The 21289-nt window shown below is 39.8% G+C and overlaps 1 protein-coding gene across 5 annotated transcripts in view; it reads right to left on the reverse strand.

Annotated features, from left to right (window-relative positions):
• The window catches only part of LMO7 (LIM domain 7), a 129173-nt gene that overhangs the window by 81229 nt on the left and 26655 nt on the right, over positions 1-21289 (reverse strand). For all 5 annotated transcript variants that reach the window (XM_065678104.1, XM_065678101.1, XM_065678102.1 and 2 more), the window contains exons 2-3: positions 11994-12064; positions 8597-8666 (exon numbers count right to left, since the gene is read on the reverse strand). In XM_065678104.1, coding sequence (XP_065534176.1) covers positions 8597-8666; positions 11994-12064 — 141 coding nt within the window. The remainder of the gene's footprint in view (positions 1-8596; positions 8667-11993; positions 12065-21289) is intronic.

The raw sequence follows: 21289 nt of genomic DNA on the forward strand, positions 1-21289 counted from the left end.
AGCCAGAAGGAGGAATATTCCCCTTCACCACCGCAATTCATGAGTGTCAGAGTTCAGCCATTATGGAAACCACATTCTGAAGCAGCATTAGATAAGAACTATGCTGGTTTTGAACAAAAAGGGCCATACATCCCCCAAACCCCAATTCCACCTGCAATGACAACAGCCAGTTATGGACCTCTGTAAGGCTAGTGTGTGCACTGAAGGATCTTCCCCAGAGTTTGTTCCTCAGCTCCTGGCACTGCCCACGACCATAAGTAGTGGCCAGCAGAAGACCTCCCTGCTCAGCTCATCTCATTGCCTGCAACCTCTTGCAACACTGAGCTCAACAGTTTCCTTCCACCAGGAGTGGTGGGATTAAGGGAAACACACAACAGAAATTAATGGAGTATTTTTGAAGCAAGACTTCCAAGTTGACAGTTTTCAAGGTGTGCAACAGAGCAAGGGACCAACTGTCCTCAATGACATGAAATTCCTCTCAGGCCTGTGTCTTTTACCCAGCTACAGCATAACCTTTGCTATGACATTACAGCCGTGTATTACAGCAACAACACGTACCAAATAAGGAGTTTATTGTTAAGAGAGTGAATATCAGGTTGTAAACCACAGGTGTGTTTCTGGGATGTTGATGCTACCAAAAAAGGCCAGATGCAAAGGACAGGAGGAAAAGTACAGCACATGGGCACCCTGGGCAGACAAGCCTTGTAGGTCAGGAGTGCTCTCTGTACTTCACAGCTTCATCCCATTTTGGGACAAAGTGATTTTAGCTCACTCCTTGCAGGCATTCTTACTGCAAAGAACATACAGGCTTGGAAAGCCAATATGGAATAACCATCCCAGGCTATTTCTGTGTTTAGACAAGCCTTAACTTTCCCACCAGTTAGCTGCATTCCAGTCAAAGTCAAGAAAAAAAATATTTTAAAATCAAGTGATGTGCTTTTCACCTCAAATAGTTTATACAAAACAGACTTTACAAGCCAACCATGTTAAATACGCTAGTGCCAAGTCACCCCACTATACAGAACTGGAATGACAGTAATCCACTTAAAGGTGAAACTCCCCTGAAGCCTAATGAGTAATGAAAGAAGTAAAGACCTCTTGTTCTTGAAACACAAAGTTCTGGCACCTTCCCCTTCCCCCTGCCCTCCCCCCCCCCCCCCCCCCCCCCATACACACTGTATATACAAGTTTTTGTGTTTTGCTCACACAGGTCAACAATTTGATACAGATGAAATTCAGTCCCTCCACATACAGGGCTTGAAACAGAGCAAGTTGCCTCAGATCCTCAAGTCACACAGTCCCTGATTTTTAGGCTATGATTTAGTATTTCGGTCTTCCTAAAAGAGAATTGGTATGTTTCTTCTAACTGTGCTTCCTTCAAGAGCCAGAAATCTTTTGCATCTCAAGAAGAGTAGCCTCCTACTACTGTATTTAATCTTTGCTGCCCTGCACAGGCTTATCCTGTGCAGAAGGGAAGCTCTGCCAGCACACCCAGATCAATGAGCAGGTTCAGAGATGGTCTGCCTTGAAGCCCACCTGAGCTCCTGCATTAGTGCCAGGCTAACTCGCGTCGCTTCGTGTCCTCATGCCCTGGAGAAAGCAGCAGCTCAGTGCCCTGCATTTGGAAGAGTTTGGTATTGGCATTGTATTTAATTGCTTTTTTACACACATCACTGGAGGAGGGTGATTCAACACAGACATGTGGGCATGGAGGTGTTCAGACGGGTGTTAAAAGATGTTGTATAAGGATTTTATACTAAACAGAAGAGCCAGTAGCATAGCTGTACAGCTCCAGCACTCGAAGCACAGAAAAAGTTATCACTGCTGCAATTAACATCTACTTTCTTTGGAAATTGCCACAGAATTTAAGCACTACACATCAATGAATATCTGACAAACCAGTCACTATAGCGTCCTGCTCTGGAAGATTTAACGCAGATAAAGACTAACTGCCGCAAGAAGTCTCAAAACTGCACTTCCTTGGCAAAGGCAGGAGCAATCAGATTATAAATGTCACAAGTATGATTTAAGGTGTGTACCTGTTCTACGTGGTTGGCATTTCTTTCCCAGTTAGGAAGGAATGTTTCTTTACAAACACAGAAAGAGTCATCAGTTATTTAAGGAAATAAAAATAGCATACAGACAACAGCTGATTGAGTTGAGAAATGGAAATTTTTTGCAGGTTGTTTGGCAACCATATTTACGTATTTTGTTAAGTGCTGGCAAGTTGAGGCAAAAAAGGTCATACTTTCTCAGAGCTTTGGCTCATAGCAGGAGGAGAGATGAAAAATTTCCACATTAGAAAGTTCTTGCTGCCCATCCTATTGCTTTACAGTTAGTTTACAAGCATTTTAAAATTAATTAGCATTTTGACATCTTATCCCAGTAACATGCTGGAAGCATCAGTTTGGAAGAAATTCTCTCATTCAAAGCCTCCCCAAAATACTGCTTTTGATTTATGGAGATCAACCAACAGGCACAGCACTGACTGTCCCCCGACAAGAGACCAGGGCAAATAGTTGAACCTTCATTTCTTGGGGTCTGTACCAATATAACTTCTTCCCACTTGTGTCTCCTTGATACATTTAATTTCATCATCTCCCACTCAAAACCTGTCAAGTTCAATCCAGTGTCTGGGTTTCATTCTGCTTGATCGAAGTCTTGAGCAGCTACTAAAAATGTCACAAAGAGTTTGCATCAACCTCCTCTTTCCCCACACCCTACATTTCAAAGTGGTTAGGCAGCAACAGAAAACAATTAAAGGAAATTGAGAGCTAAGGCTGAAATGTACCATATGTTTTCAAGCAGAAGGCCACAAAACATCAGTAAACCACTGCTGAGATTACATACTCCCACTATCAGGCACTGAAAGACTACAGAACAATGTCATCTCTAACTATTAATAACCATACTTCCTTTCTAGAACACAATCCTCTTTTTTTAATTGTCTAACAGAGGTATTTCCATACCAGCCACATTCCTCTTTCCCATAAGACAGTAGAAAGGGTATTAGAAGTGATTTATAGTTCCACATACATTCCTATCAGGTCTTGCATCATTCCTGGCATTTGTTAATTTATAGCTTTAGGTTCTCATAACTAAAGTCAGACTTTTCTGGGTTGTTTTTTTTTTTTTTTTTTACTTTACTGCTGTTTTGCAGTATAGTTTGTGAGTGCACTGGATAGAGAGTCAACCCCTACCATACTCCAACTTATCAACTGACCCTGGGAAAGCCACTAAAACTCCCTCTACCCATGCTCTGTTATTTTCAACTGCAGAACTGAAACCATAGAATCATAGAATAGTTAGGGTTGGAAAGGACCTCAAGATCACCTAGTTCCAACCCCCCTGCCATGGGCAGGGACACCTCACACTAAACCATCCCACACAAGGCTTCATCCAACCTGGCCTTGAACACTGCCAGGGATGGAGCATTCACAACCTCCCTGGGCAGCCCATTCCAGTGCCTCACCACCCTAACAGGAAAGAATTTCCTCCTTATATCCAATCTAAACTTCCCCTGTTTAAGTTTTAACCCGTTACCCCTTGTCCTGTCACTACAGTCCCTGACAAAGAGTCCATCCCCAGCATCCCTATAGGCCCCCTTCAGATACTGGAAGGCTGCTATGAGGTCTCCACGCAGCCTTCTCTTCTCCAGGCTGAACAGCCCCAACTTCCTCAGCCTGTCTTCATACGGGAGGTACTCCAGTCCCCTGATCGTCCTCGTGGCCCTCCTCTGGACTTGTTCCAACAGTTCCATGTCCTTTTTATGTTGAGGACACCAGAACTGCACACAATACTCCAGGTGAGGTCTCACAAGAGCAGAGTAGAGGGGCAGGATCACCTCCTTCGACCTGCTGGTCACACTCCTTTTGATAGTCCCCCTTACACCCATCCTGAATCTCCCCTCTTTTAGCATAAAATCATCACCTCTTGCCCTATCACAACAGACCCTGCTAAAAAGTCTGTCCCCATCTTTCATGTGTTCTGGTACTCTTCAAAGCCTTCAGAAGGTTTACATCATTTAGTATTACTCTCTCATTGCTACAAAAAGCAAACATCAGACTAGCAAACAGAATATGTCAAATGGTTATCAGCCCACTAGTCAGCTCTTGACCAAAATTTATGAGGCTAATTCTTATCAGCATTTTTGGACACTGTTAGTTGCTGCACTACCAACAATTCCATCCATGTTTCAGACTTTGTCTTCTGGTGTTTCACAGCAAAGCAAGCAACTGTAGCTTTTATGTAAATTAGTCCATGTATTTGTGTATTTGCACTTCCTCATTTTTCATGAGGGATAGAAAGGTGATGCTCTCTTATACTTATTTTTCCATACCAGACAAGCTGCTGTTAATATTACTAATGTAGCCTACACTAGTCAAACTCACAGAGCAGATTAATACTTAAAAACTCAAATAATTTAAAAAATACAAAATTGAAGAAAACAGAAAGCATGAACCAATATAATAGCTACACTAAGCACAAGGAGGTGAATAGCAGGAGAAAATATATAGTCAGGATGTTGAGCATGAAGAAATGAACTTCACAATTAAATATACTTTGAAAAGACTTTTTTTAATTAAAATCTCTCATATTAATATTGCCATATTTTTAAATTTAAGTGGAAAACACATCTAATTTGATTCCAAGTAACCTAGAAAAGGAACTTTGAAGCTAAGTCCTAAATAAAACATAAAATCTTCACTTTGAAAGTGTGGATTTTACCTGAAAAATTGTTTTACCAATGTCCTATAATAAAGTCAAAATGTCATCTGCACGGCATTCTCCTGCATCACAAAAAAACAACCCTGTCAAGAAAACTTTCCCACAGAAAAGGAAACTTCGGCCAGCTCCACTTGATGACAAGAGATAAGGAAGTACCAGGGCGGTTCCATGGTTTGCAAAGTCACAAAGGCTCAGAAAAATATTTTTAATGGCAACATTTTTATCTTATCCACCCCTGTCTTTATCTCCCTTTTCATTTTAGTATAGCTTTCTTCCAGGTCTCCCCTCTTACCTTTATTATTCCCTACTTTCCCCATTTAGGAGGCACACACCATTGACCTCTGTAACAAAGCAGCTCTCCTTCACTGTCTGAAGTGGCTATCTTGGTGCAAGTGGAATTAATACCTTCTGATACATTAAATAAGTAAATTATAGAATGTAGTGATGTTACATTAGATTGCATTGAAGAGAGGGAACGATGCTTGAATAGCACCTTTCAGAAGGGCATGTTGAGCCTTGGCGAACCAGAAAAATAAGCATTTGAAAAATCCTGCCTGGAAAACTATTAAGACAATCCTTCGTCCTAAAGGAACCTTAATTCCCCACTAGAACAAAACAAAACAACATCCCGTTCTACTGTATTTCAGATGCCCATGTTCAAACCTGGGACTGCCTAGAAATGTGCAGTTTTATTCTCTTGTGTGAAAGAGAACCAAAAGTTCACACAAAAAAAACCCTCTCTGGCAAAGCTGAAGTACTTGATGAATATGACATTGGGTGCTAATATTCATCCAGCACTCACACAGAGTTAGCAACATCTCTGCTTGTTTGAAATCAAGGACCAACTTTAAAAAAAATAATTATCACTAATGGCATTTAACTTACAATTCTAAAAACCCAATGGCTTTCTACTCTGTCCTGTGGTCTGACCTCATCCCTCAGGCCTCTGATGTAATGAAGTGTTTCCCAGCCACAGAGCAAAGCATTGCACTTTCACCTTACCGGAGATGCAAGGAAAGATAGATGGCCTTAGAAGACCAAATTGTTACGCTGCAAGGCAAGACTCCCATCAGCTCCTACTCCCCAAAGGAGATACTGATTTTAACTCCAAATTTGCTTCACGACCCGGGCTCAGCTGGAAACTTACTATAACTAAAAGTCTTCCTTGCTACACAGCATAAAGTAACTCCTCCTGAGAAATAAGCAATATATTATTCTGACCGATACGCTGAGCTTGCATGTAGTATACAAAACTCATTCATCTTCCCACTGTCTTGTGATGTCTTATAACTTCCATCACAGTTTATGATTCTTTGTGTTCAGCCAACTGAGCTGGAAACATGAGGTTTCTGGGGAAAGAACGGCACTGCAGCCAGAGATGCACCTCCAAGAACACTCAGCAGAGCCTTGTTGGAAAAGATGTTGGCAGACCACAAAGTCCCCCCCATCATGTGATTATATCCAAACCATCTAACCATCTCATATGCTGGGACTCAAGCTGAAAAGACCGTATTTATTGAGAACCAGGTTTTCTTTGGGTTTACTTTTGCTAAACAATAATTTTATTTCCACCACGCCCCAAGAACTTTAAGCAAAATCATGACTTAAACTGTAGGAAGAACATGATCAAAAGATTACAAGATCCTGATTACAGGATTTGCAAGACCCAAATTCAAATTGCAGCATCTGTTCATCCTTTAGGGGTGAGGAGAAAGAAAAGAGAAAGAATCCCCCTACCAGCAGTTATTTCTAAATCTCATAAAGGCTTGGTGGGGCGCAATAATTACTGCAATACTGAAAAACACTGAAATCAGCAGAAGCGAGAGCCACAAAAGTATACACATGAAGCCACACAAAACACTCTAGAAGCAGATCTGTGGGAGAAGCAACTTACAAGCAATGAAAATATTTCCAGAACACGGCAAGCAAGCCTCCCAGATAACTCCTTCGCAAGCTCTTTCCATGTCAAAATCCTTTGGTTCATCAGCTGCAGTATCCCAAGCTTGTCAGGCATCAATACTTGCTTTTCTATAAATGCAAAACCCTGTCATTTTTAATTTGAGTTTTACATGCCAGGATGAAAGCTGGACTCTTCAAACCCGGTATAACTGAGCCTGTTCTTCTCAAGTCTGGAAAAATGCATTTTCCCTCCCACTACTGCCATTGTAAGCAACATCTTCTGAAACCCTCCCATTATGGCCCTCATAATCATGATCTTCTGAAACTGAAGTACTTATCAGAAACCTTTTCCACAGGTTAACACAAAACATCAGCACTCTCAATTACTCTATTCGAGTGGTATTGTAACAACAATATTACTGGATGATCTTGGTTTATGAGAAACATTCACCTCTCTTCCCCTTTATTTTTGAAGACTTGTGAGGGCAAGGAACAACTTGAAGGAACAGTAATACACTACAAGTAAGATATAAACGACACACCTAATGAATACTCCAAATTTCTGCATGTGGAAACAACCAAAACAAGGCATTAAACCCAAGAGTTCTTGCAGTTATGATTCAAGACAACACTTATGTCACCACAAAAATGAAATCTAGCCTACGGTTTTCTGGGTTGGATCGAATGGCTACTTCAGAAGCCATTTAGGCAATCAAACTGCTTATAAAATAAACTGTGCTGTCCTCCCAGAATGATTTTGGTTTCATTTGGATTCTTTCTACAATACCTCACAGGAAAAGAATGTGCAGCACTCATTATTCACAAGCCTAATACCCTCAGCTTTTCTGGGACAAAAGCAACTAACACTTTCTACATTCATTTGATGTGGAAAGACACATTCTCAGCTTGTGCAATGATATATGGCAAGTTAACCCAATCTTACAACCTCCAGCTAAGTTAATTGCACTTATTCTCTAATGAGAAGTTGACCAGCAAAACCAGATGGTTTTTTATGTTCTAATGGGTTGAACCAACAATAAAAGTATCCAGCGATGTTTTGCATTCTACTCATATCAAGACATCGGGTAACTTTCCCTAATGTTAAGACTGCATGTTTACCATAAAGTGAGATCCTCCATTTGTTACAGGAATCATGTATGTCCATGTTCACCTTGGGTCTTTTAAGATGGGACCAGTAGTTCTCATGAAAAGACTAAATGGCCTAGATATCCTAGTGACATGAACACCCAAAAAGGCTTTCGGAGGTGTGTGGGGGGAGAATTACAAAAACTCTTCACATCATCTTTGCACAAAAAGGTTTCTGATGCTAAATGGTTACAAAATTTCTTCTACAGCCTCTAGCCAGCAAACTTGCCAAACAGCATACTGGAAATCTAAATATCCTGTGAAAATGGTTATATGTATCTCCTCCCTCTCCCCCACCAATGTGATTTATAGCCAAAACATTGGCAATCCCCTCAAATGAAGCCTGAAGTGAGATCTTTGCATCACTGGAGTTATTTTAATGCAGCCTAAGCTTTGCTGTGGGTGGGGAGAAGCACATTCTAAAAATACTCCAGTTACACAGAACATTTCCTAATCTGACCATTCCCTAACAAACAGACATCTGAAGTGGCTTGTGAACATATACAGGAGGGTGGCCTTTAAAGAGAGACAAGTAACACTAGGTTGGCTTGTGCACAGCAGCCATCAGTGCTTCATACATCTGGGGATGATGAAGCTTCATGCAGCAACAAGATAATTAAAGTTACAGATCCAAATCACAGAATCTGCAGTCTAAGACAACATATTAATGATACAGTTTTAAACAAAAATGGAAATTAAGCTAAAACTTTGAAAATTTAATAGGTTTTTGTAACAAGACCATATAAGAACAATAGGCAAGAGAATGCTCATTAAAAAATCTTGGCGCCATACCCCAGATATTATATTCGATGCCACTACTTACCAAGCCAGCTATTGGCGTTGACAGGCGATTGATCTTCTTAACAATGCCAGGTTTGATCTTGTTAATCAAACTAAAAAAAAGGAAGTCATACAATTTGCTGTTACGTAAATCAACTTGATTTGAGCATGAGCATAAAATGCTTATTAAGAAATACTTTGCATATAGTCGTAAGTTACATGACTTGAACCAAGTAAATCTGAACCTATTAATACCCCCTCGTTATGGGTTTGTTTTTGGATTTTTTTAATCAGTTTTCCAAAAAGTGACAAGGAACAGCAGACTGCAGAAGCAAAAACAGGATATGCCACACACACAAACACACACACACACACACACACACACACACACACACACACAAACACCTCAGAGTGGCAAAGTGAGACAGAAAAGAAAATGCCTGGGTAGGTGTAGGCAGAAATGGATCCGTGTTTCCATTGCATGGGTGGTGATGTTAATCAGACTCAGATTTCCCATTTAAAGATTTCACATAAAAGTTCTGATGCAAATGATGTCAAAAATATATCAGAATATTAATTTTCAGAGTTCAGTGTAAAAGCACTGATATTCCTGTACATATAAGAAATCAATTCACTTTTCATAATGCTATCAAGCCCAGTTTGTGTGCAACAACCATTTTGGGCATATACAATTTACACATGCAAGTCATTTTCAGTCTCAGCCAGAAAAAGGTTGTGCCTCATATCATTCTTACTTTATATAAAATCCAGAGAAGATAGGACAGACTAATGCATCACTTTTGAATACAGAAATCCAAATGCACACCTTGTCCTGAGATGAGGATGAGGCACAGGATTTGTTGCACCTCTATACCCAGGTTTTCAGTCACGCAGGTAGGGAAATACTGTGGTTCCTCAAATTACATGTTACACCACAGGATCAGCAGAGAACAGGGAACTCAGGACACCCTTGAGACTTTGTCTTCCTGCATACCTTTAAGGATTTTAGACTTGCTCGCTCTTCCTGTTGCTGCTCGTCTAGCTAGATCCTTTAGCCCACAAAGGTTCAGTAAGGTTTTGTGATCTACCCACATCAATGCAGAGCCAGGACCTAACGTGTGCAACTTTACATGGGAAAAACCATTTTTTGCTCATGTATTTGGAAAGTAAACACAAAGAACAGAGTTTACCTAGATACACTGGAATGGAGGATAAAAATAGCTGTAGAAGAAGAATAACGGCTACAGGTCCTGAGATTTTTCAACTGCATTGACTAAGTCATTTAGTAAGCACAATATATTTAATGAATTACTAAAAAAAGAGCGATCTGTTGAGGTGAAATTGAAACAAAATAATACGGAAGGGTGCCCCCTCCCCCCTTTTAAAAAAAAAATCTTCAAAATACATATTTGCTGTTTTAGTCAAATAGACCACCTCCAGAGATAATATATCTATGGACACTAAATTTGCCATATCACAGGTGAACCAAGGAAAAATGGACAATGCCATATCTAGCTGTCACAATGATGCTGTACTCTACTGACTCTGGTGAAAACTGGACATCTGAAAACCTTTCCCATCTTGTTCTTTTTTGTTTCCACAGAATTTCTATGAAAATCACTTCTCCTTGTACTTCAAGTACATTAAATTTAAAATTATGACACAGGAGGACAGCTATGTGATTTAGTGTAACATAATGAGGCACCTTTTTCTTTAAAGAAAGTTGTGTGTCTCCTAAGGCAAGCTGCTCAGCTGAAGGAATTACAGGATGTTTTTCTTGCATATGGCTATTAATTACAGATAAATTTAACTGATTTGCATTTGGCAGATGGAGACTTTTATTCCTTTGCCAAATAAGTGTCAACAATGAAGTTATCAGGGGATTAGAATGCATCAGTTCATTGCCAATTCTTAAAGACACTGTTTAAAAGTTACAGCTGAATACAATACACACATCCCACTAAATACATACCTGAAGAAACACCTTCTTATTAAAAGTATAAATTATTTTTATTACCACATCCAGTCTAGTTAACATTTCATTACACAAGTAATGGAAATACAGCATCCATTTCTGCAACATCATCCAAAGTTATCATTGTGGTATAGGGACTTGAAGACTAGGTGGACAAAGGGCCCAAAGCACAAAAAAAAAAGTCAAGGACAGGAAAACACAATTATATTCACAGTAGGGAAAACTCACTAATGTTGCCCTTTTGCATTTGGTTTGGTTATTTTAATAGTAAAAAAAAAAAGTCTGAACTTTCTTTTTTCAAGAGTTGTTCTGAGATTTGAGATTTTTTAAAATTACCCAGGTAGTTCTCTAACAAGATTTCTCTCACACCGGTGTTCTAAATGACATTCACACCTGCCATTCCTTAAAATACTAAGGGAATAGCACCACTTTCAGTCCTGGAAACCAGTTCCAGTAAGTACAAAACCAGTTACAGATACATGGAGGAGATCTGGCAAGTGGACATACTACACCTCTGACTCAATCTAGCAACGAAACCAGACAAGTCCCATTACTGCCAAGCCTATAATATATAAGCACAAGGAAGCATTTTAGAGAAAGCACTCAAAAAACAGCTGAAGTCAGAGTTTGTTGCTCAAAGCAATGGGTAAGTCCGTCCAGAAAGTACTGAAACCTGGACTGCATGTTCACACATGTGACAACATATTTCTGTGTTATGCTGAGACCCAGTTCTTTTACATTTATTATCCTAGAATGTTCTGTTTGTTTTTTGCATTGGTTTTGGTTTTTAAGTATGTTTTTATAAAGTATGCCAAATGACATCTAATAGATTCATTATTGAGATACTTGGACCGAACCATAAGAGCAATATTATTAGGTAACAAACATGAGATTACACGCCTGCTTGTTATCTTAAACTTACAGTTTTGTATGGTTCAAATCAGAAATGTAAAGAAAAAAGAATTCCTTTAAGTGTAAAAAGACCTCTGGTAGGAATGGATAGTTTTCAGAATTTTAGAACCAGAACATAAGTGTTTCCAATTATTTATTTCAAGGGGGTGGAGATTGAGGAGAAAAACCTAAACCAAAACAACAACAGTGGGCATGTAGGGATGAGTGCTTTGATCCCAGCCATAGCCACACCACCTTGCACCAGCTGATCATAAAGCCCAGTGATACCATGAGAATTATGACCAATAAAACCAATCAACTGGCCAGGGGATCAGCACGATCCTCATAGTAACACACGAAGGAGTGTGTGGGACAACACATGGAACATGTATATCTAGAAAGAGAACGTGTGAAAGCTGTTCTTCCTTCCCAGGGTGAACAACAGGTATTAAAAGAAAAATTACTTATTACAAAACACTTCAGGTACTTCAAAAAAGCAGAAGTCTGAGGCCAGCAAGGAAAGCTGACAACTCGTTAGCCTGAAGGATTTTTGTATAGGTAAGTCAATACTCACTCGCACAACAGGACTCCATTTTCCAGAGCTGCTCGAAAGTCTTTGGTTCCAAAGCTTTTCCCAGTAACTGTCTATAAGAATAAGAATAGAGAGTTAATTGGACATGCACACAAAATCAGGACTAGCCAGAGTATCTAAGTACTGAAAACCTAAAAAAAAACCCAAAAAACAAAAAACAACAAAACTTTTCAATTCAACGCTTAGTTCGTACTCTTTATTTTCTCATACTAATTTCAAAAGAAAGAAGTATTCAAAACATAGTTCTTTATGCCTCAAAAGAAGTCAGATCAAACATCTTCAAGTAGTTTCCCCCAGTGTAAATCAATCTTCAGCTATGTTCTGTGGGAATACTTGTCATTTCCTAAAGCAATAGCAGCCAAACTGAAAAACATAAAATGAATTCGAAGCCTAAGTGCAAAAGAGAGAAGCGTCTTTTATCTCCTACTTCATGTTACAGCACGTAGACGCATATCCAGCACAAAAGTATTTTAATAAGGTTGTTTGGGGTTTTTTTTTTGGTTTGGCTTGGTTTGGGGTTTTTTTACTGCCACTTGCACCTAAGGCAATGTGACTAAGGAACCACTCTGGCAAGTCTGTATTTCTATGTGCACATCAATTCCCATTACTCGGCAAGTTCTAGGACTACACTAATGGGACTACTTTTTATAGTCAAAATGAAAAGCAGTAAACAAGAATAATGCCTTATAAAAGACAAGGTACCCAACGTCAAAAGCATCGCCTACATGTACTCAGCAAAGTCATTCTCCACGAAAAAAAATTTTGCTCATGGCATTAACTCCATCTCAAACAAGACCACCAACACAGCACCCTGCTCATGTCTAAACTCACTTGGAATCTTCCTACTAGATCCCCCCTGGACCCATGTCCCTTGAAGGGACCAAATTCGGCAGTTTTCTTCTAAACACCCAGATTAGTAATCCACGGACAAGTTAGAAAAAGGGCCAATATTCCTAAAACAGTCCAAAAGAGGGGGTTATCCCAGCTGGGTATAGAAACCAAACACTAGGAAGAGCATTTATTCAAACTTAGAGGTCATCGGGTTCAGTCACCAGCTAATTAGAAACCTCCCTTTGGGGATCTTAACCATCCCCGACACTGCACAGGACTACAGGCACACGATTTAAGGTGCTGTGGAACCTGCATGCATCCAGACCAAAGCTACTGATTACCACAGTAATTAAAGAAATTAGTAGTGAAACAAATGAACTGTGCCTGGTAAAAGAGCAAAAGGAGAGGGTGTAGCTCTTTAAGGACCTATTACATTATAACCCTGTTATTTTTTTCAAATTGCAGAAGGCATGTATACTAACAGTAGAAATATTGTAACTTCATAGTTTTAAGGTAGGTTATCTTTTAGTTCAAAAGCTGTAACTGCCATCTCCCTATTGAGGACAAAATTAGATGTTACAAAAATCTTCTGTTGGGTTTAAGGTTTGGGGTTTTTTTTCTAGGATCTAACAAACAGAGAAAAAAAGGATAGCACACTAACTCAAGGTGAGGAAAAATAATAATCAAAATTGGGGGAGAGAAAAGAAAACAAACCACCCATAAACAACAACAAAGGCTGATACCAATTCCCCTGGGAGAACTGTGTTTTATACAATAGTCCTGTAACAACACTCTAACAGAAGAATAGATGTTGCATCTCAGCAATATGATTTTCAAGAATCACTTAAAAACACGGCTTCTGAAAATTATCCTCATCTCAAAATATGGCCTTTTGCTTTTAAATTCCTATATTCAGTGATAGTAATTTTGAGGAAACTAGTCAATGTAACATAACAGCTCTGAAAGTTTTAACATAAATATTTGTGTTTCCTAGGTAATAGGGGATATGGGTTATAAATTAAACCATTCTACAAGCTAAAAGCTTGAAGTCTACATGTCATACAGCAGAACTGTACTGTAATAGGAGCTGTAGGATTGGGGTCTAGTTTTATGGTGACATTTCAAACCCCAATCAATTCTCAGAGTCCAAAAGTCATTCTCATTCTGGAGTTGTTGCTGACACCTGCAGGACTACACAGTCCAAGTGTTCAGGTTTACATAGTTTACTTGTAAGTCAGGCATGCAACAGATAGCAAGGTATTTCCTTCACCTACAGTTGGGCCCATCCTCCCCCCAAAAAAACCCTAGAACTGCAGCATGTAGCTAAGGAGGTCATTCCTCAGAAATTATTCTCAAGAAGTCAAGAAGCATGTGCCCACGTGGAACATTTTTGACTGCTACAAAGTCTTTCAGCACATGACCTCAAGTAACTACATCCTTGAACCACAAGAGAACCCAACTGGAGTACAAGGTTGTAAATGCTACTATTACATTTGCAGACCTCTTAAAATAAAATTAGAGGACATCACACTGGAAGCATTTGGACTAAGTTATTCATGCAGCCACCGTGGCAATGAACTCTGATTTGATACAAAGGATGGAGCTGGCAGACCAATCTTGTGACCCACAGATTTTGGCAACTACGTGGTTTGTTGACACTAAAATAAAAGCATCTGTACTGCCAAGTTAGGTTTCATTAATATTGACTTTTAAAGGATAACTAATAATTAAGTAGTTAAGAAGTATTCTCAAGGAACAATTTAACACTGGTTGCTTGAAACCGAAACATTTCCCAAGTTCCACAACACCTTGAATTTGTTGAGGTCACAAAAGTAAGCATTCAATTTTAAAACCTCCTTTTGTACAGAGAGGGAGGACTTCTCTCAGCATTCACTTTCATCCAGCTCATACTCACTGTGAGGCATCAAGCTCAGCTGTAACTATTACAGCCTGCATAGGATCTAGGTATCAAAAAAAACCCCATCAAAATGGGAAGCCACAGACTGGCTCAGAGTTCCCTGACTTTTAAGAACCTGACTAAGACATAGTAAATCCCACCCAGAGATATTACATCTTCAAACAATGTCTACGATTTGTGAGTCACTGTTTATTCATTAAAACTGGTTATACTGGGTGTGGTACTCTTATGTAAAAGGCATACTTGATTTTGGACAATTCTTCAAACCACTTAGGCTATGTGCCAAATAATAAAGGAATTAGCTTGAAAAAGCAGGTTTTATCCACGTATGAACAACATCTCATTTCAAACTATGTCTCTTTCCTCTCCTTCATTCAGCTGAAAGTATTCTGCTTCTTTTTTTTTGATAGAAAGCTATGATATAATTAAAGGCTATATCATAAATTGCTGCTATAAACCAGTTTGATTTTATTTTTGTAAGACAGTGTTCCCTAATTCTTTGGTAACTTTCAATTGTGAGGCCCAAGCAATTTACTTCAAACAGTATTCAAATCCAGTCTTCAGTTAAATTTAGACATTTATAAAAATGCTTACAAAGGGCTACTTTAATTTCAGGTTTGCTGTGATTCCTGTAGAAAGAGGCAAATCAAAAAGAAATAACCAAAGATCAACCATTCTCAGGATGGCATGACATCAAAATAATGGACTGAACTAAAAGCACATGGTGCAGAAGAATACACTGATTATATGCCTCAGTACCAAAATTAACACTGAGTACATTTCTTTGATTTGTCCTACTAGAGGCCAAATACAGCTGATCATAATAGGCCTTCTTTGCCTTAAAAGCTAGTCACAGCTGAAAGATTTTTCAGTGTTAATAAAAAATATTAAGGGAGTTCACATCAAGTTGCTTCCATGGTCCACATGGGTTTGAACGGCTTTAGCAGAAAAGCAACACTACCACAGTAGGTTCTTCAAGTGGGTTTCCTATACATACCAGCACATGCAACTCAAACTGCAAGGGACTGACAGGTCTCTCAGTTTTACTTTGCTGTGGTATAAATACCGAAACTAGACTCTCCCCATCCAATGCAAGACTCACACCATGTACACAGGCACACTGGCTAACTGATTCTCCATCACAAAAGCATTAGCTGCTCAGAAACAAGTAGGCAGCACAGCATCATGCCCAGCCTATGACCTGAACAATGTCTTGCTGCAGAGGAGCCAGGTACTTGCCATCCAGCTGGCTCTACAGTTCATGCTGGCCAGCACTGCTCTCTCCATCTCATTCAGAGCTTATCTGCCACAGCTCCACATAGTCTACACCATCTCAAACCATGCAAGAACCCCCCCAGAAATTTAAGAGAAAGACTAGCTGTACCAGCGTGAAGGGTACAGCTTCCTGATGCAAGGTCATAGGTTTGGGATGGAATATTCAAGAAACCACACATGACATCAACAGGCTTAATGCAGGCTCATGCAAGGATCACACGGGGCAAGCAATTAGACAGCAGCCTCAAGGATACTACACTGATTCATGAACTTCAGGTCCCCAGCTCAGCCTACAGCATGAAAAGCCAAGTTTATCATGCTGCACAGGGCTTCTCAGGTGCTGTAAGGAACTGGGACAATGATATGGATCTAACACTGCAGTACCATTCCCATTACAGAATTTTGACTACTGTTTGTGTCACAGTGCCTGCCTCGGCAGATCTCCTTACGTACACACTGATGTCTGAATTGCTACCTTGCTAATGGCTTTTCTTTTTCACACCAATTACTAAAAATCTGAATCAGACTACATTCCAAATGGCTCCATCCTTATGTAATTCCAGCATTATATATCTTCATTCATAGCACTTGTTTGGTTTTAACTGCCCTCATCCAATATATTACTCCCCAACAGTACTGTTTCTGTAAGATGCACCAGGAGATATATTGGCTACAGAGACTGCAAACATGGAAGTGTTCAAGAAACCCTCAATGCTCTGGCATCTGTGCGGTTGGCAAGGCCTGGAAGCAGATTCATTTTCATAAGGTATTTAGAGTCCGCTGCATTTTATATACAACTACATCAGTTAGTACATACTCTACCTCAGCTTGAGAGATTTTATCATTTAGGGTCTGTCACAAAGGAAGAATAAACACCAAAGCAGTAGGGATTTTTCCCCTCTCCTGAGTTCCTGCAGAAACTGGTGGTTCTTCTGGACTGTGACAATGAGTAGCTGCTTTGTGGGACATTTCAGACACACTACCCAAAGTCCTGCCTCCCTGTTTCATGACTATTTGTAGTCCTGTTTAAACGCCATGTAGGATATGAGCTTCTTGAATGGCATATGCGGTAGCTGTCAAAAATGCTGCCATTTAAGTTTTGAAGTGAGGAGTTTGTGGTGTTTGCCCTTTGCAGACTTTCCATCCAGTTTTCTCCTCCCTACTAGTTCTTTCTCTCTGAATTTCTTCTTTAAAAAAAAAAAAAACCAAAACAAAAAAAAACAACAACAAAAAAATAAAAACAAACCACCAAAAAACCAAACAAAAACCAAACCAACAAAACAACAAACCAAACCCCCCTAACATTGTCACAATTTGCTCTAGTCACATCAGTTGATCATCAATCCAAATGCCTTCCAAAAGGGCAGATGGTAGGAATCATATTCAGAGGGTTGCTGCACTCAATTTGAATACACAAATGGCAAAATCAGCCAATTGGGTAGAAAGCCTCTGATGTTGCAGCAACAACCACAGTGATCACTTGATTTCTCAAGGTCAAGCAGTAGAAAAGAGTGGCTCATTTTTGAGGCAAGCAAGATAGGTATCCCTGAATTTTGAGCCCTAGGAAAAGGTACAGAAAGTGTGGGCATTCCTATCTTCCACCCAGGGGAGAACATTCCTGGCATTTCACGTCTGGTAGCAGGAGGGACACCAGGTTTGAAGCAGCCAAGGTCATAGAAGGAAGCATGCTGCTATCTTCACTTCTGATCACAATTTAATTCATGGTCCAACAAACTCTTGAGAGGTCAACAAGTGATCAAGAAGCTGGTACCCACAAAGGCTTTCCCGGTCAGCTGTCCAGCAATCAGCTTATGACATGCCCCAGCCAAACAGCTTCACAGGAGTCAAAAGCAAGGCCCAGACTGCTACAGAAGGAAGCTCCCCATTTCAAGTCCTATCATCTCATTAGTAAAATCCATGACAGGCACAACTCCACTGAGGAAAAGAGCCGGGGTGGCTGGAAATAAGAGAAGTATCTACCAAGAATTCTGCTTATTAGCTGTCTGCACAGCTAAAGTAAGAGGGCTGAAGGAGATGGATGTTTTTGCCACTGATCACTTCTGCTGGACCACATGAATGTTGCCCTTTATAGCCATAACAATAATGTCTTCTAGTTGAAATAACTCCCACTCTATTGCTCAATGCAAAGCTATATTCTCCTGTTTAACCCCCTACCCCAAATCCCTGGACATCATGTCATTTCAGAGAATGTGAAAATTTTTCATTCTTCAGCCAAAACTGCCTTTGATAACAAACCAGAACAGACATTTATAAAAGGAAATAGTTGATTATTGAAAAAGCCTGACTGCTATTTTCTGTCATCAACATCATGATGGGGTCTTACTGTGGTATGCCTTCTGGACAGACATGCCAAGACTCCTGAATTGACATACAACTACATTTTTACAAAAGATGAAGAAAACAATGAATAAAGGACAAACAAGAAAGGACATGATTACTGGTGTGGTAGGTGCTAGAAGCAGATCTCTGAACATCAGCTGCTTACGCCCTGTGTGTTTCAGCTCTTCTGTCAAATTGCGTATAGGGACACAGTCTGAAGGATCGAAGTGAAGTTTTTCTTCCAGTATTTAAGAGAATCCCTGCCTTAGGGGAACAATACTGCAGAAAGAGCAAGGATACACTTTTGGGATCAATCAATTCAGTCAAGCTTTTTTCCTCCTACACAAACAAGATCATCCCACAATACAGCCAGATAAATAATCTTACTGTTGATTATACTGCTGACTGTACTGGCAGGTGTCAAACTGAGAAAACCAATACACATCATTTTGTGTGACAAAAAAGCCTTACTGTATATGCAGAGATAGGCAGCATAAACTAGATGGAGCTAGATGTTTCAGTAGGATATAAAACTTGCAAAAGCAAAGTGGATTTTGAACGACTAGGAATCATTGACAATTTATTGTTGTTATATAGGTTTATTCAGAAACTATTCAAATGTATTAAAAACTCTTAATTCCATAAACAGTTTAAATGCACACAGCTTCAACAGCTGCCATCTTAAGTGATGCATGCTTTAGCATTCAACCTAACTTTGGCCATGCATTTACTTTCTCACGTGTACCTGCAATTAACTTCAGTGAAATAAAAGTAGATATTTATGGACCTTCCCAAGACAATAGAAGAATAGTATTTTAACATTTCCCAGCTGAGCTCCATACTAGCTCAGTGGCTGGTCATAAAAGAAGGGCGGCATTAAGCCTCCTACCCATAAATGTTCTTAATTAAAGAGAAAGATAAAGTAGTCATGAGAAAACCCCAACATTCAGTTCACCCCTGATACAGCCAGAAAGCAACAACTGAATTCCATAAACATGCAAAGAACTCTGGGAACAAGAATTATGAAAGAACAGTCTCTAAAAAAGCAATTGACTGAGATAAAAGAAGCGGTGAGCAGAGACACCAGTTTCACTAATGATCATGTTTCATAACATGCGCGCTCTCTTGCTAGCCAAATTTTGAACTTGCCCATTGTGAAAGTCAGTCACTCCACACAGAATTTCTTAATCTCTTTTCTGAAACCTCTAATATCTACCTCTTCAACATTGCATTGGTCATTACCTGACCTCAAGCTGTTAACGCCTTTCCAAGCTGGGGAATAGTGATCAAAGGATAAACTAATCTGTGCATAGCTGTGTCTCAGCTGGACACCTACATAGTGTCCACCTGAGGCACACAAAAAGCTTGCTCTGGGCAGAAAAACAGTATGTTCAACATCTCCCTCAGGATGCTGAAATAAAAAGACTAGAAAAGTCTCAGCAACAACACAGCTTAAAATGAAAAAAAAAAAAAAAACAAAAACCAAAACAAACAAGACAAAAACAAAACCCACCCCAAAACAAAACAAACAAAAAACCCAACAAACAAAACAAAACAAACACCACCCCCCCCCCCCCAAAAAAAAAAAACAAAACAAACAAACCCACAAAAAAAAACCCACAATCTTGTGAGAAGATTTAAACACCACAGGTAGAAGGTTTTATAGGGCTGGTTGAACAATGCAGTCACAGGAGAAAACCATGATCTCCCCGCTACCCAGAAATGGCACCAGAGCCTTCTTTCACACTCTCTTCCTCAAGCTCATGTGAAGGGCCTGCATTTAGGAAGTGTCCTGCAACCACCCACACTATTTTGTGCTTTAATATAGTGCTAAAAATTCATAGAACATTCATAGGATGGTTTGGGTTGGAAGGGACATTAAAGATTGTCTACTTGCAAGCCCCCTGCCATTGGCAGGGACACCCTGCACTAGACCAGGGCTCAAAGCCCCATCCAGCCTGGCCTTGAACACTGCCAGGGATGTGGCAGCCACAATTTCTCTGGACATGTTCCAGTGTCTCACCCCCCTCATAGTAAAGAATTTCTTCCTCATGTCTAATCTAAATCTCCCCTCTTTCAGTTTAAAGCCATTCTGCCTTGTCCTATCACTGCATGCCCTGGTAAAAAGTCTCCAGATTTCTTGTAGGCGCCTTTAGGCATGGGAAGGCTGCTCTAAGGTCTCCCCAGAACCTTCTCTTCTCCAAGCTGAAGAACCCCACTGAAAAAAATTAACCCCCCCATCCCCATGTAACTCTTTCACACATCTCACTACCTCTCTCCCACCCCAAAATGATCACAGCAATTGATTCAGGTGTTCCAGTCACCAGAGAAGGGCACCACAGCGCACTGGAGACAAGAGAATAACATTTGGACTTTGTGCAGATTCTTGAGAGGTTTAGTATACCCAAAGATCCAGTGATTCGGCACCATGACAGGCAGTATGTGCTTAATGGGATGGATGGCCATGTGCCTTCACAAAGAACTTCAAGTTCAGACAGTTAGCACAATCTCACCCTGAAAAACTCCATGCAAAATCTGTTTATAACATTGCTTTTGCTAAACGAGGAATACAAAGTTTATGACAACTGCAGGACTTCAGGTTCAGGTGAACAAGGGAAAACAAAGGGGGGTTTTTTCAAGCTTCACTTAAAATAGAGTCATTACTTGAAATATTAACAGATAAAGTGTTAGTGATACTAATATCACATTTTTCTAGGGCAAACGTAAAGATAGGATTAAAGCAAATACAAACTTGGACATTTTTGCTGTAGAGGTACTAAAATCACATTTGTCTAACATTTTAAACTGTTATATTTAGTATTTTAAGTAATGTCTCTACTTCACTGTAATTGAATCTTTAAATATTTTGTTCTTGTTCATTTAGAACAAAAGATAAATGCAAGCTATAAAAAGC

The sequence above is a fragment of the Lathamus discolor genome, chromosome 4 (assembly GCF_037157495.1).
Source record: "Lathamus discolor isolate bLatDis1 chromosome 4, bLatDis1.hap1, whole genome shotgun sequence".
NCBI lineage: Eukaryota > Metazoa > Chordata > Aves > Psittaciformes > Psittacidae > Lathamus > Lathamus discolor.